General features: G+C 38.1%; 1 protein-coding gene across 3 annotated transcripts in view; it reads left to right on the forward strand.

Moving 5' to 3' along the window:
* The window catches only part of USP12 (ubiquitin specific peptidase 12), a 94835-nt gene that overhangs the window by 39904 nt on the left and 26982 nt on the right, over positions 1-27949 (forward strand). For all 3 annotated transcript variants that reach the window (XM_060191699.1, XM_060191697.1, XM_060191698.1), the window contains 3 exons: positions 13687-13767; positions 17797-18010; positions 27284-27513. In XM_060191699.1, the coding sequence (XP_060047682.1) occupies positions 13687-13767; positions 17797-18010; positions 27284-27513 (525 nt within the window). The remainder of the gene's footprint in view (positions 1-13686; positions 13768-17796; positions 18011-27283; positions 27514-27949) is intronic.

Here is a 27949-nt window from a genome sequence, read left to right on the forward strand (position 1 = left end):
AGTGTTTTTTGTTTGTTTTGTTTTTGTTATTGCTGTCATTGTTTGATAGGACAGAAAGAAATCAAGAGAGTAGGGGAAGACAGAGAAGGGGGAAGGGGAGAGAAAGACACCTGCAGACCTGCTTCACCACTTGTGAAGCGACTCCCCTGCAGGTGGGGAGCTGGGGGCTTGAACGGGCCAGTCCTTGTGCTTCACACCATGTGTGCTTAACCCGCTGCGCCACCGTCCAGCCCCCTCAACTTAGTTGTAATGCCTTGCATCTGTATAATAATTTTCTATACAAGATTGTGGTAGGCTTTACAAATAGTCAATCATACTATAAAATAAAACATTTGGGGGTAGGGAGAATAGGAGTCTTTCTGCATTGATAAGTGAAAAGTGCAAAAAACATATGTTTTCTGATTGAACTGCCACACAAATCAATTATCCAAGTGAGAGGTGTGAAGGAGTGAACTGGTGCCAGTCTAGGAGCTCTTGTGTGTATGTGTTTTAAAGAAGTTATTGAATCTTTTAAAAATTTATTTTAATTAGAGAAAGTGAATCCAGAGCACTGTTCAGCTCTGGCTAAGCTATATGTAATAATATAGTATAGTGTAATATAATTACATAATCATGTAAAACGTAAAAATATAAATAAATATAATTGTAATATGTAAATATAATACAATGTCAGGCATTGAACCTGGGACTTCCAAGCCTCAGGCATCGTAATTTGTTATGCTGCCAAGATACCATTGCCGCAGACTGTGCTCTTGTGTTCCATAGAGCTGAAACATTCCCTAGAAAATAGGATATGAAAAATATTAAGAACTTGGTAGAAAGTACTGAAAATGTTGAAGTGTTTCTTACCCATGTGGCTGCACTGAGGACTGTAGAGATGCTGTGAAAACTAAGTCTTTTTTTTTTGTCCCCTGGTTCAGTGCCAGTAATGGAGTTTAGGTTTTGTTAGATCTTAACTGTTTAATAGTCTATGAGAGTATTTTATTAGCTTTTTTTTTTTTTTGGAAAAGATTTTTCAAAGTGGATAAGGAGTAGGATTTACAAAATTATCTGCATCCTGAAACTGTGAAGCTTGTTAACTTGCTAAGTTTGGTCATCGTTGAGAATTGTTTTTTGGGTATTATTGTTAAACTAGTGTGAAGGCTTAGCAAGGCAATTCTTGCTAGTAAGCCCAATATCACTATTATTTTCTGACAAAGATAAATGAAAATTTTTTTTCTCATAGCTTATTGTCTTTTGAAAATTTACGGTTCAAAAGCAGTGGAGGTGGTAGTGTTGTTAGCGCTTAAGAGTGTCCTTTTTCTGTTCCTTGACCAAACTAAAAGAGCTGAAATTAATCTTCTATTATCCTCTTCATGTAAGTAGTATATTTAGCTTTGATTTGTAAACAAACTTTTCATTGAAGATATTAGGTTAAATACTTAATAATTTGAAGTCTTATGCTTTTAATATATCTGATAAAGATACTGATTTTTGGTGTAAATTTAAACTTACCGAGGTTAAAATGATATGTCTCTTGTTTTTGGTTTGGCCATTCTATTTTTTTTTTTTAAGCTTTTGCTTTCTTTTTCTGAGAGAGGCAGAAGTAGAATGGAAAAGAGAGAGGGGATGAGAAGAAAATAAAAAGAGACACTTGCAGTACTTTCCCACTGCTAGTGGAGCTTTCCTTCTGCAGTTGGGAACTAGGGGCTTGGGCCCAGGTCCTCACACATGGTAGCATGTGTGCTATATTGGATGTGCTACTGCCTGGTCCTTGATGATTCTATCATTGAATGGTAATAATGGTTCAGGTATATAACTCATTACTTAGCTTCTATTGTATGCTATGCATATATATATATTTTAAACCAGAGGGCACTGATCAGCTCTGGATTATGGTGGGGTGGGCTGTCTACCCCTACCCTATATATTTTAATTTGTAGGCAAATCTATAATTATAATGTAATTGTTGTCTAATTTATCAGCTTTCATAGGTAGATTCTTTTTTTTTAACCAGAGCACTGTTCAACCGGGGCTTTGGAGCCTAAGGCAGGAGAGTTTGTTTGCATAACCACTATGCTATCTACCCTCCACCTCACAGGTAGATTCTTATTTATTTATTTATTTATTTCTCCTCTTCTCACTCTGTGTCCGGATGGAATTAGAGTTCAGAGCCCTCTGGTCACCTTCCCCTAATATTTACCCCTCTGGGAGTATGGGCCAAAATTCTTTATGGGGTGCAAAAGTGGGAGTTCTGGCCTCTGTAATTGCTTCTTAGCTGGTCATGGGTGTTGACAGGTTGATCTATACCCCCGCCTGTTTGTATCTTTCCCTAGTGTCTTTTTTTTTTTTTTTTTTTTTAAGATGAAAAGGATTACATAAATGCAGCCTTCTGAGTACATTTACACTTGTGCTCTTCTAGTTTGTGATTAATTCATAGAATTAAATTTTCCCAAATTGCTAAATAAGAACTTTTATATATGTATAATATATATGTGCTCCTTTGGTAATAATTGAAGGGAAAAGCAGTCTAATTTCTTTTGGGAAGGATTTTGTTCTTGAAAACTTGCCTGAAATCTTCCTCATTGGGACGAAGATATCTTGGGGGGATTGCTAGAGGGTAGGCAGCAGGCTGAGATTATATATATATATATATATATATATATATATATATATATATATATATATATATATATATTATATATATATAATATGTGCCTACATATCCATATATATATGGATATGTAGGCACATATACACACACCACTGGGCAGCAAATTTATAAGGCTTCCCCCCCCTTTTTTTTCAGGAGAGCTATGAATAATAGAGGCAAGAGACAGGAATGTGATTGCTAGAGCTTGGTAATTTGTTGTGTAGCATTTCATCTCTTAAGAGAAAGCAAGACATTTCTGACATCTCCATGAGTGCTGAAGACTGTCACTGGTGCCTTTGATGTCATTGGTGCCAGAATCTCTTCCCCTTTGTGGCTTTGCTTTATGCCTGTCTCATCTCAGATAGTGTTTGCAGCTATCTCTGTGATCAGCTGTAGTGTTATATCTGAACTTGGCTAGCAGGGTTAAAACCAGAGAGGGCCACTGTGGAAGATTCATAGAACAATTGCTCATCTATATGGAACCCCCAAATACTTTCTCACTTACTATGAGACTTTCAGCATTTTAAGTGATTTACTTAAAGGGGCAAAAGAACCCCAAAGAGAGGGTCTGTTTGCCTTGTTTATAGATTAGGAAATTGGGGCCCAGAGGAATGAGGTATCTTGCCATAAACTCAAACTTGAGTTGTAATTCTTCGGAGATCAGACGAGATCGGGCATGTTCAGGGTGGTATGGCCGTAGACGAGTTGTAATTCTGATCACTGCTATTTTAGAATGTTAGCGCTGGCTGCAGTTGATGCCACAGTTGCTGAAGATAATACTGAGGCATAGTGACTTACGAATGGGGACAGTTGGTGAGGCAGTTCTCCATAGAACTGGGCCAGAAATGCAAGTGCTCTTGATTCACAGGCCATCACTCTGTCTGCCATACAGCTACGGTTGGCCTGTACCCTGGTCTGTTCTTGTTCTAGGCTCTCAGTTTACCAGTGTGGATGGTGTAGTGAGAATGCCTCTGAAGCAGCATTCACAGCCTGGCTCTTTTGGCTCCATTTGTTTCTGCAGTCACTTCCCAGATTCCCCAGCTTTCCAAATAATTCCTGTCCCTGTATGCTGTACCAGAGCAGCAGTTAATGCTCTCTCCTTTGTAGTTTCCAACTAATTTTAAAATGATCATTACAAAAAGCTGTTTTTAATTCGCGCTGTGCTCCCCAGTTCAGTTATGATTTTCAGTCTTTTTTATTTATTCTTGCAAATTGTTTTTCTTAAATATTTTTTATCCTCTATAGCACTATATACCAAAACTTAAAACATTTTAGCTTACAAAGAGAGGTAGGCTTTGCACTTAGATCTCGGATAGGCTTCTTAAATAATGAAACACAAGTCTGACAAGTCATTGCTTACTTACAGTAGTGAGCTGTGCTATGATCCATTCTGATTTATTGAGAAAGGAAATTGCAATGGTGACCCACTAAATGGCTCTCACTATTCACCTGTTCTGGGCTTGAAAATCATTACCTGTAGCTTCTTGCACAGGGGTAGGTAGAAAGATAGATATACAGACAGAAACTCATCAAAGTTCACCTTTTTGGAAGGACTGCTTTTTTTCAGATTTTTTTTTTTAATGACACCTGAAACTTAAGGTATGGAAGTGGTTTGTTCTTTCATAAAAATCTTTGTCTTTGATCTAGTTTAATAGAAAATGTGTATTATAGAAAGGCAGAAGAGGGATACTTGCTTTCAGCCTTTCCTTTCTTCTCTGTTTTTATTTAAAACATAGAAATTTGCTTTTCATCTCTTCTGAACTTAGGAGTAATCTTTTCACAGTTCATTTTCACTTCCTTTCGAATGTGTCCACATCCTCACATGGGCTCTTCCTGTGCCTTGGAACTTTTCTTAGCTTTCCAAGGTTGTTTGCTTCTCTCATCTTTGAGGAGCCTTTCCTGCCTGCTTTGGCAAGTTCTCCTTTGCATATTGACCTGATCAGACCTGTTTCAAATTTAAATTTGAGATCTGAGAGTGTGATGCCTCTAGTTCTGTTATTTCTTCTCAAGATTGTTTTGGCAATTCTAGGTCTTTTCTGGTTCCAGATAAACATTTGTAGCATTTGTTCTATTCTCCTAAAAAATGTGCTTGGGATCTTGATGGGGATAGCATTAAATTTGTAGATGGCTCTGGGCAGTATATTCATTTTGATGATGTTAATTCTTCCAACCCATGAACATGGAATATCTTTCCACTTCTTTGTGTCTTTTTCAATTTCCTTGAGTAGTGACTCATAATTTTCAGTATACAAGTCTTTCACTTCTTTGGCTAGGTTTACTCCTAGATATTTTATTGTTTTTGTTGCTATAGAAAAAGGAACTGATTTCTGGATTTCAATTTCTTCTAACTTAGTGTTTGCATAGAGGAATGCCACTGACTTTTGAATGTTAATTTTATAGCCTGACACCTTACTGTATTGCCTGATGATTTCCAAAAGCTTCTTGCTGGACTCCTTAGGTTTTTCCATGTATACTATCATGCCATCTGCAAATAAGGACAGTTTGACTTCTTCTCTTCCAATCTGTATTCCTTTAATTCCTTGCTCCTGCCTGATTGCTATGGCAAGAACTTCCAACACTACGTTGAATAGTAATGGTGATAGTGGGCAGCCCTGTCTAGTCCCTGATCTGAGTGGAAATGCTTCCAGTTTTTCACCATTGAGTATGATGTTGGCTGTAGGTTTGCTATATATAGACTCCACTGTCTTCATGAATTTTCCATCTATTCCCATTTTTTGTAGTGTTTTGATCATAAAGGGATGTTGTATTTTGTCAAAGGCTTTCTCTGCATCTATTGATATGACCATGTGGTTTTTGGTCTTGCTTTTGTTGATGTGGTGGATCACACTGATTGATTTACGTATATTAAACCAACCTTGCATGCCTGGAATAAACCCCACTTGGTCATGATGAACAATCTTTTTAATATACTGCTGTATCCGGTTGGCTAGAATTTTGTTCAATATTATAGCATCTATGTTCATCATTTTTTTAATTGGATAGAATAGAGAGAAATTGAGAAGGGAGGAGGAGCTAGAGAGAGAGAGAGAGAGAGAGAGAGAGAGAGAGAAAGATAGACATCTGCAGTACTGCTTTTCTGCTTGTGAAGCTGACCTGGATCCTTGCACATGTCCTTGCACTTAGTACTATGTATACTTAACCGGGTGCATTTCTTTAATGGAGTGCTAGGTAATGAACCCAGGGCCTTGCACATATGTGATGCCACTGCTGGGTGGAGTCCTCTTCAATCTTATTTTCAATCTTTGCCTTAGAGAAGGGAGTGGGTGATAAGAGAGGAGGGAGGGAAAGACAGGAGAAGACACCACAGCTCTACTCCATTATGCTGAGAGCTCTCTCAGTATCATCATGACCTCTTATGTGGTGCTGCAACTCAGACCCAGGGCCCTGTGCTCAGTAGAGTATATGCTCTACCTGCTGAACTATTTTCCAGCTCTAACTATCCAGTTTTTTAATTCATACTGTTTTTAATGAGATTGGCCAAGCTGAAAGACTAATGTGCTGCCTGAATGTGAAGATGAACGGCAGTATAGACATCAAGCTACTGCCTGTGGCCCATAGAAGGAAGCATTTTGCCTCAAGTTAACACTAGCCAGTTAGTGGCATGGCTAGGACAAACTCAGGTCTGCAGCCTTGCTGGTTGAGTGTAATTTCAGTTTGTTATGGCTGCTCTATAGCAGCACCACAGTGGAGCTAGCCTCCCATGAAATCTATTCCATAAAACATTTTCTATTTTTAATGGCATCTTGTTCAATAGCTTTTTTTTTTCTTATTAGATAGGACAGATAGAAATTGAGAGGGAAGGGCAAGATAGAGAGGGAGAGACAAAGAGAGACACCTGCATCCCCCTGTAGGAGCAGAAGCTTGAACGTGACCCTTGCAATGTGTGCTCTCTACAGGGTGCACCACCCCACTGCCCAGCCCTATCGATTAATAGCATTGTTGACCAAAAAATATCCACTATTAGCCTTGATTCTTATTAAGTACCACTACTGGAGGTTTTTTTTTTTTTTTTTTTCTCTTCTGATTTTATTAAGATTTCTTCAAAGTGTAGTTTTAGCTTCACAGCAAATTGCAAGGGAGATGTAGAGATCTCCTGTCTCACTCTTGTTCCCACACATGCCTCCTCCTCAACACCTCTCCACCAGAGAAACACCTTTGTGACAAACGGTGAACTTAAATCTGTGCTTTGTGATTACTTCCTATCCATACTCCTATCATTGTTCACTCTTGATGCATGTTTGGTAGGGGATGGAGAAATGCATACTGACATGCCGACCATAATAGTACTCCACAGGCTATTTTCACTGCCCTCTGGACCTTAGTGGCCCCAGTCTCCCAACTCTGGCAGCCATCGATTTCTTTTTTAAACCATCACTACCAGTGAGTTTTTATTTTCAATCATCAGGCTTTTGAAAAGAATATAACAACACTTATAGAAAGCCTCATCTTGGCTTTTACAATCACACATTTGTTATTTCTTGACACAGATTAAGCATTGTTTTATATGATCTAAAATTGTTCTGATAATATCTCAAGAGTCCAATCCTGCTTTCTGTACTCAGGCCGACTTTTATTCATAGTGCTTTGTTTTCCTGTCTATTCTGTGGAAATTCTTTGCGGGGGAGAATGGGATGCCCCTTAAGAGTGAATTTATAACTGCTAGTTGTGGGCTGGGAAAGAGGGCATTATCAACTTGGCATCTCTTTGGATTAAAATTTCTGCTTGAGGCCTGCCTGCCTTTTTTTCTAGCTGTTTCTCTCTTCCTCCTTCCCTGCTTCCTCTCCTCCCTCTATCCCTTCTTTCCTTGTTATATAGTTATGAGAATTTAGGTCACACTTTATGAGGACCAGCTTTTGGTAATGAACTTTGGGAAGATACTTATACCTTTCTCTGGTGCTAAGGATACACTGGGTAGTCTTTTTCACTGTCTCTCATGGCACCAGGTGGTTTCTCCCATTAACCCTCCAACATTTGGGGAGTTCTAGCATCCTACTGTAATGCTTGGCATTCCTGTCTTGAGTGGGCCCCAAGTCTGTGAGAGCTGGTTCTCCTGTGTTTCATCACTCAGCTGCCTGAAGAGCACCCAAGAGGCCAGCAGCCTGGCACAGACACTTAAATCTCTGTTTGGTATTTGCTTTTCTTTCAAGATCCAGTGTTGCTTTGTGTGTGTGTTTTTCTTTTTTTTTTTTTCCTATAGACAATTTTTCTCACCAACTCAGTAAATTATAAGTTTTAAAATCTACCTGCCTTTTTCACTGTCTCTATGAGGAGGAACATGAATATATAATTGCTCCTTTATGATGAATTCTGTAATTGGTACTGAGTCTAAAATAAACTTTTGTTAGTGCTGTAGAACTGGAGACAGCAGACAGAAATGTCTTCTGCATGTTATATATTCAGACAAAACAAGTGAATCCTGAAACCTGTGAATGCTTTTGAGCAGAAATTCATAACTGCATGCTATCATTTCTTCCCTTTGTCCCATTAGATAATCATGGATTTGGGGCTGGGGATGTAGCTCAGTGTTAGAACATACGGTTCATGTGCATGAGATCCTGAGTTCTAACTCAAAAAATTTCCTAACTCAAAAAACTCAAAAAATTTCCCCAAAAAAATTTTTAATGATTTTATAAATCAGAGTTAATTGTTGTAGGGTATTTCTCAAGGGTGGGGTGGAAATTTGTTCATAGACTTAAATATTGAATATTGACTCTTCAGTATTGGGGTACTCCATGGCCATTATTTGGCATGAGTAGTTCACTAGCCTACAAGATCTTCAAGGGGTGCTGTCTGAGAACTCTTCTAAGGATGCTAAAGATTAAAAAAAAAATTTTTTTTTTATAAAAAGGAAACATTGACAAAACCATAGGATAAGAGGGGTACAACTTCGTACAATTCCCACTACCAGACCTCCGTATACCAACCCCTCCCCTGATAGCTTTCCTATTCTTTAACCCTCTGGGAATATGGACCCAAGATCATTGTGGGATGCAGAAGGTTGAAGGTCTGGCTTCTGTAATTGCTTCCCCGCTGAACATGGGCGTTGACAGGTCGATCCATACTCCCATCCTGTCTCTCTCTTTGCCTAGTGGGGAAGAGCTCTGGAGAAGTGGAGCTCCAAGGTACATTTGGTGGGGTTGTCTGTCCAGGGAAGTCTGGTTAGCATCCTGCTAGCATCTGGAACCTGGTGGCTGAAAAGAGAGTTAATATACAAAGCCAAACAAAATGTTGGACAATTATAGGATGCTAAAGATTTTACAGGAAAAACAATTCTCTGTTGTTGGCTTTTACTGTCTTCATATAACTGGAGTATTGACAATACTTTTAAATGTAAAAGAAGGGAAAAAAAAACAAACCACTCACTGTCTAAAAGAACCACTCAGTAGTTTATGCTTCCTTTGCCTTTATAGTTTTAACTGTGCCAGAGGTAGGGTTGTGGTCTGATCATTTCAGCAGACAAAGTCTTGAATTAATGCCCTAAGAATATCCATCTGAGGACCTAGAGGGGGTTGAATTGTTACATGGAAAACTGAGAAATATTACACATGTACAAACTACTGTATTTTACTGTTGACTATAACCCATTAATCCCCAATAAAGGAGAAAAAAGAAAGAATATCTATCTCTTTGTGTTGCCATGTATGTGATACAGGTTCAAACCCAGCTCCCACTGTAGTGACTACTTTAGTAAAGTGTAGCTTACTATATTACCTTAATTCATTAATTTTTTAATATGAAATGATTACCAAAGTATGTTGAACTAATGATAATGTGTACAATTTTTCTTTGAGAACTATTAAGAGGTATTCCTCTGTTAACTTTAATATACTCAGTGAGGTATTATTAGCTATAATCATCATGCTATACATTACTCCCCACCCTTTCTCTTTATTTTTTATAAATCTTTTTATTAGTGGTTTAATAGTTATTAAGAGGATAGTAAGGTAGCAGGGATATAGTTCCATACAGTTCCCATCACTAGAATTCTGTGTCACATTCCCTCCATTGGAAACTTCCCTATTCTTTATCCCTCTGGAAATACAGACCAAAATTCTTTATGGGGTGCAGAAAGTGGAAGTGCAGACTTATGTAATTGCTTCTCTGCTGGACATGAACATTGAAGGTCCATCCATTACCCCAAACTGCTTCTGTCTTTCCCTAGTAGGGTAGGGCTTTGGAGAGGTGAGACTTCGGGACATATATTACCTTAATTTAGAACTGTCATAAATACATGTCATTCTCTCTGTACCTCTCCATATTCATCTGCTACCCTCACTTCATCTGGAACCACAATCACATCATGCTGAGCTTCTTGGCATTCAATGATTGTCTTGGATTTCCTAGACTTTTGTGTTAACATAGTGCTGTCTTCAGAAGTTCTGATAAAATAATAGGAAATGTGAGAATGTAGACTTAGGGGAATTTAGAAACCACCTAATTTCTTAACTTCCTGAACATATCCAACTATGTTATAAACATGAAATATGAACATATTTAACAGTTCCTATAGAGCTATATTTAAACCCTACATTGTTGGTCTAGTTTTGCGAGCAGGAGACAGACAACCAGAGACTCATGGCTGAGCTGTATGCAGTATCTCTCTATTCATGAGGAATGCAGTGCAATCTAATCCAAACTAAACTAAACTAAACTAAACTAAACTAAACTAAACTAAACTAAACTAAACTAAACTAATATACTTGCCAAATAGGGTGTAAACAGGATGTGACATAGAGAGGGTGGAGCGAAAAGTGACTGGTGCAAATCAGGGTGTACTACGAGAGGGGGCGGAGCAAAAACACATCATGAACCAGTGGGGATTAAACCAATGCCCTGCAGTGGTTATGTAAATAGAATACAGTGGTTATGTAAATAGAATAGTGTTAAGCAGGGGGTATTAAACCAATGAAACAGAAGGGGTCTTAGAAGCATACCAACACTACATAAGAACTGGGAGTTTTGGAAATTGGGCGGTAGCACAGTGGGTTAAGCACGGGTGGCGCAAAGTGCAAGGCGGCGTAAGGATTTGGGTTCGAGCCCCCAGCTCCCCACCTGCAGGGGAGTCGCTTCACAGGCAGTGAAGCAGGCCTGCAGGTGTCTGTCTTTCTCTCCTCCTCTGTCTTCTCCTCTCTCCATTTCTCTCTGTCCTAAGAACGATGACTACAACAATAAAACAACAAGGGCAACAAAAGGGAATAAATAAATATTAAAAAAAAAACTGGGAGTTTTGAAAATCACTTCTTCTAGCGTTTGCCCTTCTTCCATAGCCAGTCAACAGGAGGCTTGACACTTTCATTTTGCAAATGGAAGTTCTTGAATGCAGAAAGTGATCACATGTTTGACTGATCTTACGTGGTCACACCTAGCTCCCTCCCCAACCTCCTACTGGATTGTGTTCTGCTTAAACCTTTGGGAACTATAATGACAATACCTCCAGAGACTGCTTTATGATGAATTTTTTAATGATCTATTCTCTTGATTTTTGTAAAATAAAAAAAAATGTGTGTGTGTGTGTGTGTAGAGAGAGAGAGAGAGAGAGAGAGACAGACAGACAGACAGACAGAAACATCAAAGTGTTACTTTGGCATATATAGTGCCAAAGGAACTCCCAACCCCATGCATGCAAATCTCTTCTACTGTGCCACCTCCAGGGTTGCAGCACTATTTGGTATCTCTTTGCTTTTTGCTTGCTTGTTTTCCCTTAGCTGTTGCATAGAGCACATCCTATTTATGGTGTATATTGACATTGCTGGTTACTGAGGGTAGCTCATTCCAGCCCTATGGGAGAGGATTGAAAGAGTAGAAGAAAACCAACATTAACAGGACTCCTACTTTTATGAACTCCAGATGCTGCCAGATATTTTTACAAAGTTTTCTTGCTATTAAGATTTATCATTGATTGTATATGAAAGAATTTCACATGAGGCAGCGAGAAGGAAGCCAGAGCACACTCTGATACATGGTACTTTTTTTTTTTTTTTTTTAAAAACAGTTTCAGTTCAGCTAATTAGTATCTAGCTTATAAAATATTTGGTGACATTTCCTTTTATAGTTGGAAACTGAGTGATTGGCAACAAGTTCAATTGGTAGAGCATCACATTCTCATGCTTGATGTTCCCAGGCCAATCCCCCAGCACTACAAGTTCTAAAAATGGTGCTTTACTATCTTTCTCTCCTCTGCCTCAAGTGAAACTCACTTTTCTTTATGTAATAAATATAAAAATATATATATTTAAGTTTTCTATTTTTTTTAAACCACTGTTCAGCTCTGGCATATGGTGGTGCAGGGGATTGAACCTAGGATTTTGGAGCCTCAGACATGAGAGTCTCTTTGCATAACCATTATGCTATTTACCCCCCCATATAAAAATAATAATTAAAAAATATTTATTTATTCCCTTTTGTTGCCCTTGTTGTTTTATTGTTGTAGTTATTGTTGTTATTGATGTCGTTGTTGGATAGGACAGAGAGAAATGGAGAGAGGAGGGGAAGACAGGGGGAGAGAAAGACAGACATCTGCAGTGCTGGGATAGCCTGAGGGTGCTTCTTCCCGAGCTGGAGAGAACTCACCTGGAGCCGATCTAGACTGCTGCGTGGGAGAGGGATCAGGAACTGGTGCCGCACTAACTTCGCAGGAGATACACTCTGGAACTCTCGGAGCCGGAAAGCAATTTCCAAGTGTCTTTAATCAGAAGAGCAGCTGTTTTTATACTCTCCAAGTAGGGTGGAAACAGGATGTGACATAGAGAGGGTGGAGCGAAAAGTGACTGGTGGAAGATCAGGGTGTGACAAGGAGAGGGGGCGGAGCAGGTGAGAATTCTACCACTGAACCACCAATGCCCTGGAGGGAAGGTGGTGCTTTATGTAAATGTAAAAGTGATTTATGTAAATAGACCGCAGCTTTGAATGGGATCAAATTAATCTCATACAGACATACTGGTGTTTAAGCCGGGGGGAGCTGGCATACTATCCAACACTGCAGACCTGCTTCACCGCCTGTGAAATGACACCCCTGCAGGTGGGAAGCCGGGGGCTCGAACCGGGATCCTTCCGCTGGTCCTTGTGCTTGGCGCCAAGTGCGCTTAACCTGCTGCACTACCGCCTGACTCCCAGAATTATTCTTTTTAAAAATATTTTTTTATTCTCTTTTGTTGCCCTTGTTTCTGTTGTTGTAGTTATTGTTGTACTTATTGATGTCATTGTTGTTGGATAGGACAGAGAGAAATGGAGAGAGGAGGGGAAGACAGAGGGTGAAAGAAAGATAGACACCTGCAGACCTGCTTCACCGCTTGTGAAGCTACTCCCCTGCAGGTGGGGAGCCGGGGGCTGGAACCAGGATCCTTATGCTGGTCCTTGAGCTTTGCGCCATGTGCACTTAACCCACTGTGCTACCTCCCACCTCCCATAAAAATAATTCTTAAGAGCTGGGGAGATAGCATAATGGTTATGCAAAAGACTCTCATGTCTGAGGCACCAAAGGCCCAGGTTCAGTGTCCAGCACTACCATAAACCAGAGCTGAACAGTGCTTAAGTTGCTCATCTAATCTTTCTCTCTGTATCTTTCCTTTATTAAAAATAAATAAATAAAATATTTAAAAATAATTCTTAAAAAAGAAAAAAAAGGAAGCAGGCTTAGAGAGGTTAACAATTTGACCCATAGTCAAAATTAGAAATCAGAAAGACTTTGAGGACTAGGGGTGGGAGAAGGGCTTTCTAAGCAATGCCTGTAAGTCTATGGCATTTATGAAGAAAAATGGGATCCCTGGAGTGGTTAGAACCTGCATGTGGCATATGAATGGTGTTGTGTTGGAGACAGAATGCTCACATATTCTGTTCATTCTGAGAGCTAAAGATGCTTTCCCAGGATGTACTGACATTTTATATTCATATATATATATATATATATATATATATATATATATATATAGTCAAATTTTAAATTTCTGCTTTAAAATTCTGCTTTAAATGCTGATGTAATTGTGATATTATGAGAATACTATAAATACTAAGATTTTTGTTAATTCATTTTAAAGGGCGCCAATGCCTCGGCATTAGAGAAAGAGATTGGTCCAGAACAGTTTCCGGTCAACGAGCACTATTTTGGATTAGTCAACGTAAGTATCCATTGATACTCTGTCTTTAAAATTATGGCCATAGAAGTCTGCAAATTGTGAGACATATTTCTCTCACTGTTTTTTTATTCAATAAGACCTAGAGAAGCAGAAGAGAATAAAGTTAGTAAAAGGCCCATTAAAGAAAAATTTGTCTTTACCCACTCTAGAGAGTCGACCCGCTCTAGAGATTCGTTTGTTGACAAGGAGTATATATTTATCTCTACACCTAGTTAGCATGATAAAGAATTGTGACCTCTGAGGTATGTGGCCAGGGCCCTAATTTTGGAGTAGTGATGAACACCTTGAATTTTATTCAGAAATGAATTGGTGATCACAGGAGATACAGCAGAACTAGTAAAGTGATTAACTTTTTCTATAATTTACACTCCCCAGTTATCTTGCAGCGTGTTCTGTACCTTTAATCTTTCTCTATAAATCCTGTTTTTCAGCTCTTAAATGGTCTTCATTCTGTTTCTCATTCTTCCCTCAGCTTTGGTTATTTGTCGTGTTGGTACAGTAATTATAGGATTATCCAAAAAAAATTAAGGTTGAGTTTTTGGGGGAGTAGGAGATGGAGATTAAGTTAATTCAGAGATTCTGTATTTTAATTCCATCTCATCAGTAAAATAGTAGTAAAAATAGTTAATGTTATTTCTGCAATCTATGTAATCTCCTATTTTTAACTTTATTTTATCGGATATAACAGAGGGAAATTGAGAGGGAGATAGAGAAGCAGAGGAAGACAGAGAGACACTTGGAGTATTACTTCACCACTCGTTCAGCGTCCTAGTGCATGGTAATCCGTGCACTTAACCAGCTGTGCCGCCACCCAGACCCTTCCATGCAATCTCTTTAAGAAACTGGTTAATCTCTTCTAACAGTTGAGTTTTGTATAAATGAAGCATACTTAAATCTTCATCAGTCTGTTCTTAACTAAGTGTGCATTTGCAGGTTCATTTACATTTACTTTTGCAAAAAGCATATTCTGAAAAGTTCTTATTAGAACTCCTTGGTTGAATTGGATCCCTTGGACTATATGAGTGAGTGGTACAGTTACTCAGCTCTTGCCTTTGGCAAACTAGAAAATTGTGCTTTTCTTTAATGGAGAGGGGAAAAAAACAGCTTAACAGAAAATTCAACAGAGTGGTTGCTTTGAAGGTTGTTGATAGCAACCTATTAAAAATTAATTGTAAATATTTTAATATTGGAAAAGCGTTTTCAAAAATGATAGTTTTTATGACAGTTGACTCTTAAAGAAAGATATTTTTGAGGCCTACTCAGATATATCAGTAACGTAATACATAAATTGGGGATTTCCACTGGGTTTCTCTTCTATGGTTATGTGAATATTTCTGGTGTGATTGGAAGTCAGAGAAGACCACTTATGTGATGGGGTGAGAAACCATCTCAAGTAGGCAAGGTTCGAACCTTGGAAAGTTCCTTTTGCTATAAAATATGCCACCCCCCATATCTGTGTATATAGTCAGCTCAGTACTTTGTAAACTTACTGTTTTTTATCTGATAAACTTGATCATCTTTTCCCTTTATAATTTGAACGGGTGAATACTTTTTTTTAGTAAAATTGAGAGTGATTTTTTTTCCAACTCCAGTATCACTTTATTGAGGAAATACTGATTTACTGGATTATTGTTGTGACAATGGCACATTTCCTCCAAGATAGCACAGTGATTTAAGCTAACAGTGTTTAAAATAGTAGTGTTCTTAGTGTACAATTTTGGTAGGTCCTTCCCCCACTGGTCTATTGAATGATTCTATATTGATTTCCTAAAACAGTAAGCCCTAACACACAAGTAGGTTGGACTTACTAATATATCCATTTGTGAGATGTGGTATGTGCTTTTGTTCTAATTATTATTATTTTTTAAATTTATTGTTGCTGGAACTTCTTCCCCCCCCCCCTTTTTTTTTTAATAGATGGAGAGAGAAAGAACACAACTCTGAAGCTTCCGTCAGTACTGTTCCCATGTGGTATAAAATTCCAGTGGCCACCACCCTCCCAGAAATAGAACAAACAATTTTAGATTGTTTCAAATACTCAAAATAATCTTGAGAAAGAATAATAAAATTGGGAAGCAAGTGTATATTTTTTAAACCAGAGCACTGCTCAGCTCTGGCATTATGGTAGTGTGGGGGATTGAACCTGGGACTTTGGAAGCCCCAGGCATGAGACCCATTTGCATAACCGTTATGCTATCTGCCCCTGCTCCCAAAATAATAGTAATCAAAAGAGTATGATATTAGCATTTTAAAGATACAGAGGTCAAGTTAGTAGAGAGCTCTGAAATAGATTAATGAACATATGGTCAATTTATGACAAAGGAACCAAGGACATAGAATGGGGAAAAAAAAAAGAGTATTTTCAGTAAATGGTATAAAAACTAAATGAACACATACATGTAAGAGAATGAAAACTGGGGAGTCGGGCTGTAGCGCAGCGGGTTAAGCGCAGGTGGCGCTAAGCACAAGGACCAGCGGAAGGATCCCGGTTCGAGCCCCCGGCTCCCCACCTGCAGGGGAGTCACTTCACAGGCGGTGAAGCAGCTCTGCAGGTGTCTGTCTTTCTCTCCCCCTCTTTGTCTTCCCCTCCTCTCTCCATTTCTCTCTGTCCTATCCAACAACGATGACATCAATAATAACTACAACAACAAAACAACAAGGGCAACAAAAGGAATAAATAAATTAATTAATTAAAAAAAAGAGAATGAAAACTGAATCCCTATCTTAAACCATATACAAAAATTAACTAAAAAAATGGATCAAAGACTTGTAAGATCTAAAACCATAAATAGCCTGTGAGGAAACATAGGCAGCAGTGAACTTCTTGACATCAGTTTTTTTTTTTTTACACACACACACACACACACACACACACACACACACACACACACACACACCCACACCCACACACCAGAGTGCTGCTCAACTGTAGTTTATGGTGAAATTGGGAGTGGGGATAGGGATTGAGTTTGTGGCTTTGGAGACTCAGGTCAGATTGTCTCTTGCATAACCACTATGCTATCTACCCTCACCCTTGACATCAATTTTGACAGTGATTTCCTAGATTTGACTCTAAAAGTCAAGGCAATAAATAAATAAATAAATAAATAAATAAATAAATAAATGTCCCGGAAACTAAGGAAAACAAATAAGTAAAATTAGATAAAACTAAAATGCTTACACATATTAGAAGCTATCAGTAAGCTTACCAAATGGGAGAAAATATTCATAAATGTTACCTGACAAGAAATTAATATCCAAAATGTAAAAAGAACACATACAACTCAGTAGCAATAAGACAGTATAATTAAAAGCAGACAGAAGGTCTGAAAATAATTTTTTCAAAAAGACAGATGGTCAAGAGGTCCATGAAAGTTAGTCAGTATCACATGACATGATGGTAACCATCAGGGAAATGCATAGTATGATAACATGGAAATATAGAAAATAATTTAGAGAGAAAAGAAAAAATATCTCTGCATATATTTTCTTTGAATCTTAACTTAGAACTGATATCTAGAGTATCTGCTTATGTTAGAATAGCTAATTTACAGTCAGAATGATTGTTTCTCCCATCCAACTGCTAACCAGGTCCAACCCTGCTTATCTTTCAAGATCAGAAAAAATGGGGAGTATTCAGGGTGGTATGGGAGTAGATGTAATTTTTTCTACTCTCAGATACTTATTAACTTGTGAGGATTATAAATTCTCTATCTTGTTTTCCTATTCTCTCAACTATATAGAGCTAGAAGAATCTTCCTCTTGAAATATGCTAGGTTGGGGGAGATATTTTTGCATAATAGTTATGCAAAAAGACTTTCATGCTTGAGGTTCTTATGTTTCAGGCTCAGCATACTGTACCAGCATAAGCCAGAGCTGACCAGTGTTGGGGGGGGGGGGTTGAAAGGGGAAGGAGGGAAAGAAAGGAAGGAAAGAAATAAAATTTGTTGTTCCAGATTTAACAAAAACTATTTTTAATTATTATTATTATTATTATTTTTTTAATTCTAGTTTGGGAATACCTGCTACTGCAACTCAGTCCTCCAAGCACTTTATTTCTGTCGTCCATTTCGGGAAAAGGTTCTAGCATACAAGAGTCAGCCCAGAAAGAAGGAGAATCTCCTTACATGCTTAGCAGATCTCTTCCACAGCATAGCCACTCAGAAGAAGAAGGTTGGAGTAATTCCTCCTAAGAAGTTTATAACAAGATTACGGAAAGAAAATGGTAATTACTCTACTTACTGTATCACTTACGTCACAGGAAGGTTAAATAAAGCAGGAAGCATTTGACTGAACATTTTCAAAAAGAAGTAGCCTAACTTTTGTAGCCTGATAACCACCTGATAGTCATATTAGCTTGAAATGATGAAAGGTATTCTTCCTGCTATAAGGAAGTGCTGGTTTAGTGGCCAGGTAGATAGTTACACAGTAGTAAATATGAAGTGTGATTCACGTTTGAACTACTTAGTATACAAAGATCAAATTCTATATGCTGGGAAATGAGGAATTGTTTTATCTGCTTTTATTACCAATGAAGTTTTTTATGTTACTGTTTTTAAAATACTTTCATTTTATGTATGTCATTTGATTTGTTGTCTATCAAACAGAAAAATGCCTACAGAACTATGATTTGAGAACTCTTTAATGTTGGTTAATCAATACTCTAATGGTTAATCCTGCCCCTATCTCAGCTGACATGTTCATTATCACAATACTTGAGATAAATTTGGGCTTATCTCAAGTTTTCTAAGGCAAAATAATGATTGTAGGCCTTTCTTCTTGAGTCTGATACACAAGTCAAGTATTTTCTTCACATATAATGCACAATTGATTAGTTGCAGATAAGAATATCTTTTTGTGTTTCCCCTGGTGAAAGTGAAACATGCTTACTTTTTTGTATTATCTCACCTAATATTATTTGTAATAATAATAATTATAATAATATTTCACTTTCACCAATAATAATTATTATTACTATTAACCAGAGCACTGTTCAGTTCTGGCTTATAGTGGTGCTGGGGATTGAACCTGGGCTGTTGGAACCCTAAGTATGAAAGTTTTTTTGTTTTTTTTTTTTTGCCTCCAGGGTTATTGCTGTGACTCGGTGTCTGCACCATGAATCCACTGCTCCTGGAGTATTTTTTCCCCCTTTTTGTTGTCCTTGTTCTTGTTGTTATCTTTTATCGTTGTTGTGGTTACTATTGTTGTTATAGCTTTCATTGTTGTTGGATAGGACAGACAGAAGTTGAGAGACGAGGGGAAGATAGAGAGGGGGAGAGAAATATAGATACCTGCTTCACTACTTGTGAAGCTTCCTCCCTGTAGGTAGGCACCAGGGGCTTGAATGTAGGTCCTTGTGCACTGTAACATGTGCACTCAACTAGGTGTGCCAACACCTGTCCCCCTTTGAAAGCTTTTTTTCCATAACCATTATGCTATCTCCCCAGCCTCATGTTTCCTTTTTAAAAAATTACAAATCTGTATATTATCTTGTATTTTTAAGACAGCCTAATAGGATTCAGTTAAATGCAAACTGAGTGATTCAAATCTTCTGAATCATTTTGTCTATATTGGTATGAAATTAAAAAATAATGAGAGCTACAGAGAAAAATAACAGTGAATGGGGAGTTGCTTTGTTCAGCTGTTGTTTATGGTTGCAGAGATTGAACCTGGGAGTTCAGAACCTTAGGCATGAACTCTTTTTGCATAACCATTAACACTATCTACTCTGCCCAGGCATGAAATTTTAAACATTTTGTTCTACATTCAGGATAATTGAATGTGTCATCCTTTCTCATGTTATGCACTTGTAGCTGAGGAAAACTGTAACATGCTGCTCCTACATACATCTTGATAACATTTGTCCCACTAATGTCTACTCTTTGATAATGGGAAACTAATGGGATATTTAAATTGGTTATAATATGTTTGGCTCCTTCTCTGTGCCAGGCACCATGCAGGAACTGAGGACCTGACCAAGCCTCTGATTCAGGGAGCTGACATTCTAGTGAGGGAGACACACTTCCATGTATATGCCATTACCTTGGAGCAAAGTAGATCTGAGAGCAGAGATCAAGAAGGGGAGAATAGCAGGTATGGATGGAGGTGTTGAGGAAGAGAACTGACTAGTGAAATTAGACCAGAGATTTGAAGTGAGGAACTAGCCACATGAAGATCCAAAGTTGCCTGTTCCAAGCAGATAAAGGAAATGCAGTTGTCATGAGTGCCTGAAGTACAGTACAACAATTGGTACGGCAAGAGTGAAGTAAGATGCAGAAAATATTGGAGAGAAAAATAGGCACCTAGAACTTGGGTTTTATTTTGAGCAGCCTGCTATTGGAGTGTTGTGAGTGACTTGGTGATAGGTTCTGATCTGTAACAGAACATGCTCCCCTGGCTGTTGGGTGGCATGGGTGTGGGAGTGGATGGGCATGGGCAGCAGGAGCTAAACCTCAAGATTATTGCAATAATCCAGGTAAGAAATGACATCATCTAGTTTCCTGTAGACTACTATTGTAGAAGAATCAAAGCACAGCTTGGTGATCTAATTATGGCAGCAAGAATTGACTTAGCCAGAGAACTTGGAGTCATAAAAGAAGGACTTGAACCTGAGAGTAGCTGGGATCTGCAGCTTTGTGCTCTGACTCATGGAATTTTAGCAATTTACATAGTTCAAATTGTTTGGGGGCCAGATATACTCTTCTCATGTCACCTTAGCAGTTTTATCCTCTTGTTTTTCCATCTGTTCATTTGTTTACCCATTCAAAACTTGTCATATGTATTTAGTTGTATGGCAGACATGGTTCTAAGTGCCTAGGATGTATCTGCATGAAATGGAGAGTGTCTATGTTCTGAAGGAAACTGTATGTTAACAGCATTGCTTCAAAGACTGTGGAGGGATAACAAATATACATATATTCTTTCTTTTAACCATATTACTACTTAGCCCTGACTGTTCTTGGTACCAGGGGTTGAATCTTGGACTTACTGCTTGCAACAGTAAATATAAAGAAAGATAAACTTATTCAAATTTTGGTCTTTCTCAAGTGAAGGAACAGTTGTTTACGAACAGCACTTAATAAATCAGCTTCAATGAGTAGTAGTTCATATTCACTATAGTCATTTTTGCCAAAGTATGAAAGATATTTTGTGTAATGAAAGTAACTATTTCTGGATTATGAAGAAAACACCTTGTCTATAAACAGTGATTTATTTTTTTTTGCATTAATGTCACAGCTGTGCCAGCACTGTAATGTTTTCCACATCTCATATACATTTATTTAATATTAAATTATCTGTCTCTCTCATTAGACTGTCAGTTCCATGATGAAGGGAAAGCATTTGTTTTTGCACATCATTGTATTCCCAGCACATAATCCAGTTCCTGGCACATAGTAGGTGCTTACTAAATATCTGTTGAATGAGTGAATGAATGCATGAGTTTGTTTAATTTGCTAAAGCCAAGTATGAAATCCATTGTTTCCTATTAAACTGCTTAGCAGGAAAGAAAGCAAAACACAAGGAAATCAAGAGAAAAAAAATTTAAAACATCATACAATTTAAAGAGTTTGTCGTGAGGCCAGTTGGTCAGTATTGTTTTGATGAATATGTAGTTCTCCTTGGTGTTTTTAAAAATATAGTGGCTTCTCTAGGCATTGCAAGATTCTGGAATATTCAGTAGCCTCTATTTATAGAAAATGGACTATAAATTATCTCAAATATCTCAACAAAATATTTTGCTTTACTTTCCATCTCATTTGTAGAGGCTTCATGTTGGTAAAGGTCAAGATGTGCATACTAAATCATTGTTCTATATTAAAAGAACATCTCTAGAAAACTGTTTCATATTTTTAAAGTAAAGAACATTTTGCCACATTTTTTGCTTTACAACAAATTATTCTGAGAAACATGCAGATGTGCCAAAATATTTTCTAACAGGGAGATTAGAGCTACTTTGGAGTGTGGTATTGGGTATATGTACTTTACCCACGATTGTAAGTCATCCATCTCCACATCCACTGTGCCTTGGCAGTGTTTATATAGTCTGTTTTCTGTAGCTCTCCTGTGATCACTCTTCCTACTCTCCTCCTCTAGGACTTTGCCCACCTGTTTCTATTTTCAAAGCCTCCAATCAAATCAGGTGCAATTTCCATTCTGCCCTTAAGAGTAGTGCACCTCCTAAAGTGGGATGGGCTTCGAATTGTAACCTGGGGATAGGTGAGTGAATGGGAGCTTTCCAGATTTGATTTTGAGAGGTACCTTATATCTAAAGAAGCTACCCACTCAGTAGAACTGTCAGGATTGGTGCAGGAGACAGGAGGTAGGGAGTGACATCCTAAATCCGGCCTTTAGTGGGTAAGGGAGTCCTGCAGATTTCCCTGGGGAGGCATGAGTGTGAAGGGTGGTGCAACCAGATCCAAGGAGCTTTTCTGAGGACAAGTGCTTAATTTTTGAAAGGTAGATAGAGAGGAAGGAGAAGATGAAACAGAAAGGAGAGACAGACCTGTGGTGCCTGGGTTAGAACCTGAGGAATCTGGCATGTAGTGTGGTGCTTGCTTCATTAGTTGAGCATTCTAGCCAAAGTCAAGTGTAAGTGTTTGTAATTGTTTAGACAGTGCTTCCTGAGGTTGATAAGGTTGAGAGTCTAGGACAGAAATGGAGGCAGGAAGGAAGCAGCACTAAGGACAAGAACCCCAAGTTTGAGGGAGAAGATGAGGTACAGTAAGTGGAAGAGGTTATGGTGAGTGGGAGACTAGGGGTAAAGGAGGAGTAGTCCTAGAGGGTTATGGCATGGGGAGGCAGGAGTAGAGGTGGCTGGCTTGGGTTACCTTAATTTGAGTGTAGGCTGTTGTGGCTTGGTCTCAGGGAAGTGGAGTGGTTGGGAGAACAGAAGGTTTCGTAGCAAGGTCAGCACTGACTTCTGCTGGGAGCTGGGTGGGGGAATTGATGTCCTAATGCTTTGAATCCAGCCTCCCTGTGGGCAGAAAACCACAGAGCAAACATTCAGAAACCAAGGTGTTAGGTCTGCATAGGTTAGTGCAACAACTCTTAAAACTCAAGGCTTTCATTGTTCTCAGAAATAACAGTTTGGTTAAAGCTTATCAAATTCCAGATTTCAATATGGCAGAAAAATGAGGTAGATGCAAACTTTTTTCATGGAAATTTTCTTTCAGTGATGGGCTGACAAAATAGCTTACCTGTGAGGGTGCCTGCTTTGCCATATGTGCTGTCCAGGTTCGAATCTGGCCCCACCCCTTGGGTGCAAACTGTGTGTCCTACCAGTTGAGCTGTCTTGTAGCACCACCGCTGCACTACCGCCTGACTCCCAAAAAGTGCGTTCTTATTCTCTGTCTTCTTCTCCTCCTTTTTTCCCCTCCTCCTTCTTCTTTTTAAGATTTATTTATTAGAGAGAGAGTAGAGGGCACTACTTAGCCCCTGGTGTTGAGATTTGAGCCTGAGTGCTTGCCTACAAGCCCTGTGTGTTTCTGCTATATCGTCTCCTCAGGCTTCTGAGTATAATCTTATTCCTAGTGCCTTTGATTTGAGTCCAGCTAAGAGTGACATCCTGTGACATACATATCGCCAGAGGTAAAACTGTAATCTGAATCTAAACAATCATACTGCACCTTGAATGTGATAGTTTTTAAAGCTCTCTTAGGCACCAATATTAAAATTATTATTATTATTATTTTAGGATTTATTTATCTGGGAGAGAGAATCAAAGCATCACTCTGTGATCTAACTTGGGACCTCATCTTTGAGGGTCCAGTGCATTTCCACTGCACCACCTCCCAAGCAACTAAATCATTATTATTAATATACCTCCCCAGTAAATATTTTAATTTTTTTTTTACTTTATTCTTATAGTAACTGAAAAAGAAGAAAGTATCCTGTCTAACAGATAGGAAACCCAAGACCGGGAGTCGGGCTGTAGCACAGCGGGTTAAGCGCAGGTGGTGCAAAGCACAAGGACCGGCATTAGGATCCCGGTTCGAACCCTGGCTCCCCACCTGCAGGGGAGTCGCTTCACAGGCGGTGAAGCAGGTCTGCAGGTGTCTATCTTTTTCTCCTCCTCTCTGTCTTCCCCTCCTCTCTCCATTTCTCTCTGTCCTATCCAACAACGACAACAACAATAATAACTACAACAATAAAAAAACAAGGGCAACAAAAGGGAATAAATAAATAAAATAAATAAAAATAATAAAATAAAATAAAAAATTAAAAAAAAAAAAAAGGAAACCCAAGACCTTTTCAGATTATCTTGATGTTGAATATTTTCTCTTGATTCTTTTGAATTTTGTTTTCATAAATTATTGATGTCTGGTCCTTGGTATTTTCCAGTCTTGTAAACATTTCATATGTTAGACATACTAATTTTTATGTCTCATTGTTTTGTTAGTTTTAAATAAGTTCTCATTTAGAGAACTTAACTAGTCATATTTATAGCTCCTCTTAAGGTTTTTTTTCTTTATTGTTGCAGGCTGACTTTTTCAGATAGATGGATAAAACAAGACAGGCAAAGTCACCATAGCACCAAACATTCCACCAGTACTTTAAGCTTTGGGATTAAACCTGAGTCATACATGTGACACAACAGGCTCAATATCTAGGTGAACTAGCTTGTCAGCCTATAATATTTTAAATTTCTTTTAGTTTAGAAAAACTTTCACTTAATTTTTTTCCTAAATTTGTATGCTTTCATTTGAAAAATGTAAGCTGCAGCCCCCCCCTTCTGGGTGTGCATTGAGAATCCAAAGGTAGAATTTAATTTTTAGGTAATATTTGGTGTTTTGTTGGCTCTCCCCTAGGTGCATGTGTGTGATTAGGTCCACTCTAGTGGGGTGCTTTGCATACAGCTTGCTGGAGTAAACCAGCTGCTTTGAATCCTGGCTCTGCTGTTTCTTTTATTTTAAAATTATTTATTTATTCCCTCTTGTTGCCCTTGTTGTCCTGCTGTTTCTTATGGGTATGACTCTCCTCTCTCAGATCCCACCTTCTGCTGCTGTAAAATGATATCAACAGCTGTATCACAAAGTTGTTAAGAGGATCAAATGAGTCTGCCTCCTGGGACTTATCCGCTATCTTACTTAGCATGTGAAATACCAAGCACAGAGTAAAGTACTTACAGCTGTTTCACACTTCGGGACCTATCTACGGGTTTATTGACCACTCAGAGTTACAGCTTTTCTTGACTAGTCACTATTGTGATGGATTAAAAACTGGGTAGGGAGAATGGTGGCACAGTGGCTCAACATGAAGTATTTCACCTTATAAATGTCTCTCCAGTTCAGTCTCATTCCTGCAGTTGGTCATTGTACACTGAATAGTGCCTTTTATTAATATATTTGTATTGACTCCCCCTAGTATAATTTATTTCCACTATTTTTATTGCAGTACAATATACAGTACACCACTAAATAAACATTTAAAATATTATAAAGGGGCTGGATGGTAGTGCATCTAATTGAGCACACATATTACCATGTGCAAGCTCCCCAGTTCCCACCTGCACGGGGAAAGATTTACAAGTGGTGAACAAGTGCTACAGATGTTCCCTTCTCCCCTCCCTTCTCATTCTGTCTCTATCCAATAAATAAAATTCTAAAAACAAGAAAATTTAACAAAATGTTGTAAGTGATGCAGAGATGACATCAGACTATCTAGGGATTGTTGGCACACCCACCACCAGCACAGTATATTATGTCTGAAATACTGGTAAGACACTGCTCCTTGTTTATTGACAAATTCATTTATTGAGCAAGTTTCAGGAACAGAATCTAGACACTAAATCAGTACTCTCAATAATGTTAGCTGACTGTTGGGCTTTCTACTATATTTACTAATTTTGTATTACTACAGGGCATGTTTCATGGATTTACAAACATCTCATTTAGAAGGGGCCTTAGAGATCACCTGAATTAAGTATATACACTCAGAGTCATCTGAGTTGAAAAGCCACAGCTTTCAGTATGGTTCATATGCATTTGATTTGACATTAGAAAAGATTGCCCAGCTTCTGCTTTTAAACTTATGTGTCTATTTGAAAATTAGATTCATTTGATTCCTTCGAAAACTGCCCTTTTGAGTAAGTCGAAGGGGAGAAGGAGGTTAACAATTGCAAATTATCACACACAGACACAGAACTGACCCTTAGCCTCTAGAGTGATAGAATGTCCTTTTTTTTTTTTTTTTATTTCTTTATTGGGGAATTAATGCTTTACATTCGACAGTAAGTACAGTAGTTTGTACATGCATAACATTTCCCAGTTTTCCACATAACTATACAATCCTCACTAGGTCCTGTCATCCTTTTTGGACCTGTACTCCCCCCACCCCTACACACACACACACACACACACACACACACACACACACTCTCTCTCTCTCTCTCTCTCTCTCTCTCTCTCTCACTCACTCACAATCTCTCTCTCTCTTTCACCCTCCCCCCAGAGTCTTTTACTTTGGTGCAATACACCAACTCCAGTTCAGGTTCTACTTGTGTTTTCTCTTCTGATCTTGTTTTTCAACTTATACCTGAGAGTGAGATCATCCCATAGAATGAACGTTCTTTTTTTAAATTTTTTTTGTATTTATTTATTTATTCATTCCCTTTCTATTGTCCTAGTTGTTTCATTGTTGTTGTTACTGATGTCATTGTTTTTGGATAGGACAGAGAGAAATGGAGAGAGGAGGGGAAGACAGAGAGGAGGAGAGGAAGACAGACACCTACAGACCTGTGAAGTGACTCCTCTTCAGGTGGGGAGCTGGGGGCTGGAACGTGGATCCTTACGTCGGTCCTTGCGCTTTGTGCCGCCTGCGCTTAACCTGCTGCGCTACCACCCGACTCTTCAGAATGAATGTTCTTTTGACTAGGTACATGTTGAAGTGTTAAGGCACTGAAGATGAACAGGCCTGTGAGACCCTGTGGTCTTTTGACTTAGAAGGTCCAGATACTTTTTTAGAGTGCTGATGGGTGAAAAGTTATCATAATAATACTTAGATGTTACTTGGCCTTTTACACCATTCTCCAGTAAGCTGTGAATTTCCTAGCTGCACAGCTGAATGAATGGAAAGCAGGCCATGAGAAACTATATGGTCTCTTATTAAATAAGAGATCCATGTCAGTTTCTAATGCATTTATATTAAGTATAATTTTAAATACATAAACTAACTTAATGTTGTAGCACTTATATAATATTAGCTTAGATGAACAATAAAAAGCAATCATTTATTTTCCCAGTAAATTATGTAAACAAATATTTGAGGATAGGAAGGATTGACTTTTTTCTCATAAGCCAATCAGTGTTGGTTTGTTATTTTGAAAGATTGTATCTTTGTTTTCCCCAAATTGACTCATACTATTAAAGACATCTATTTCTTGTAGTTACTAACACCAAACATTTGTATTTAGTTCTGATGGAATCTAATATTCATTTTTTTAAAGTTTTTAAATAAAGTTACTGGCTCTGAAATAATTCTTCACTTTTTTTTTTGTTAGAGCTTTTTGACAACTACATGCAGCAGGATGCCCATGAATTCTTAAATTACCTACTAAACACAATTGCTGACATTTTACAAGAAGAGAGAAAGCAGGAGAAGCAAAATGGCCGTTTACCCAATGGTAATATTGACAGTGAAAATAACAACAGCACACCAGACCCAACGTGGGTTCACGAGATTTTTCAGGGAACATTAACTAATGAAACCAGATGTCTTACTTGTGAAACTGTAAGTATATCACATTTTATATAGAAAAAAAAGGATAATTATATAAAAAATTCTTTGGATATGAGTAAAAACAATGAACTTGAACGTTGTAGTTCTTAGATATGGTGAATTATTGAAGATGGACTTGATAGTTGAAAGGCATCTATCTGCATGTTCTAATAATGCTACTCATTAGCAGTGTATCCCTGAGGTGACTGAAAAATACTGCACTATGAACTATTTGATTTTATTGTAGTGTAGGAGGCCATTATGTTCTGAAAATTGTATGTCTTACTTAAATGTATAAGGAGCTTTCAATTAGCATTCCCCATTTCCTAAAACTATGTAGCTTTATCTGTTTTTTATTATTATTTTCTTCTTATCTCACTTAACACATTAAAATGATTCCTTCAAGTTCCATCCAAGATGAGGTGAAGGTGACTTCATCATTTTTTTT

This window comes from Erinaceus europaeus, chromosome 5, assembly GCF_950295315.1.
Source record: "Erinaceus europaeus chromosome 5, mEriEur2.1, whole genome shotgun sequence".
Classification (NCBI taxonomy): Eukaryota; Metazoa; Chordata; class Mammalia; order Eulipotyphla; family Erinaceidae; genus Erinaceus; species Erinaceus europaeus.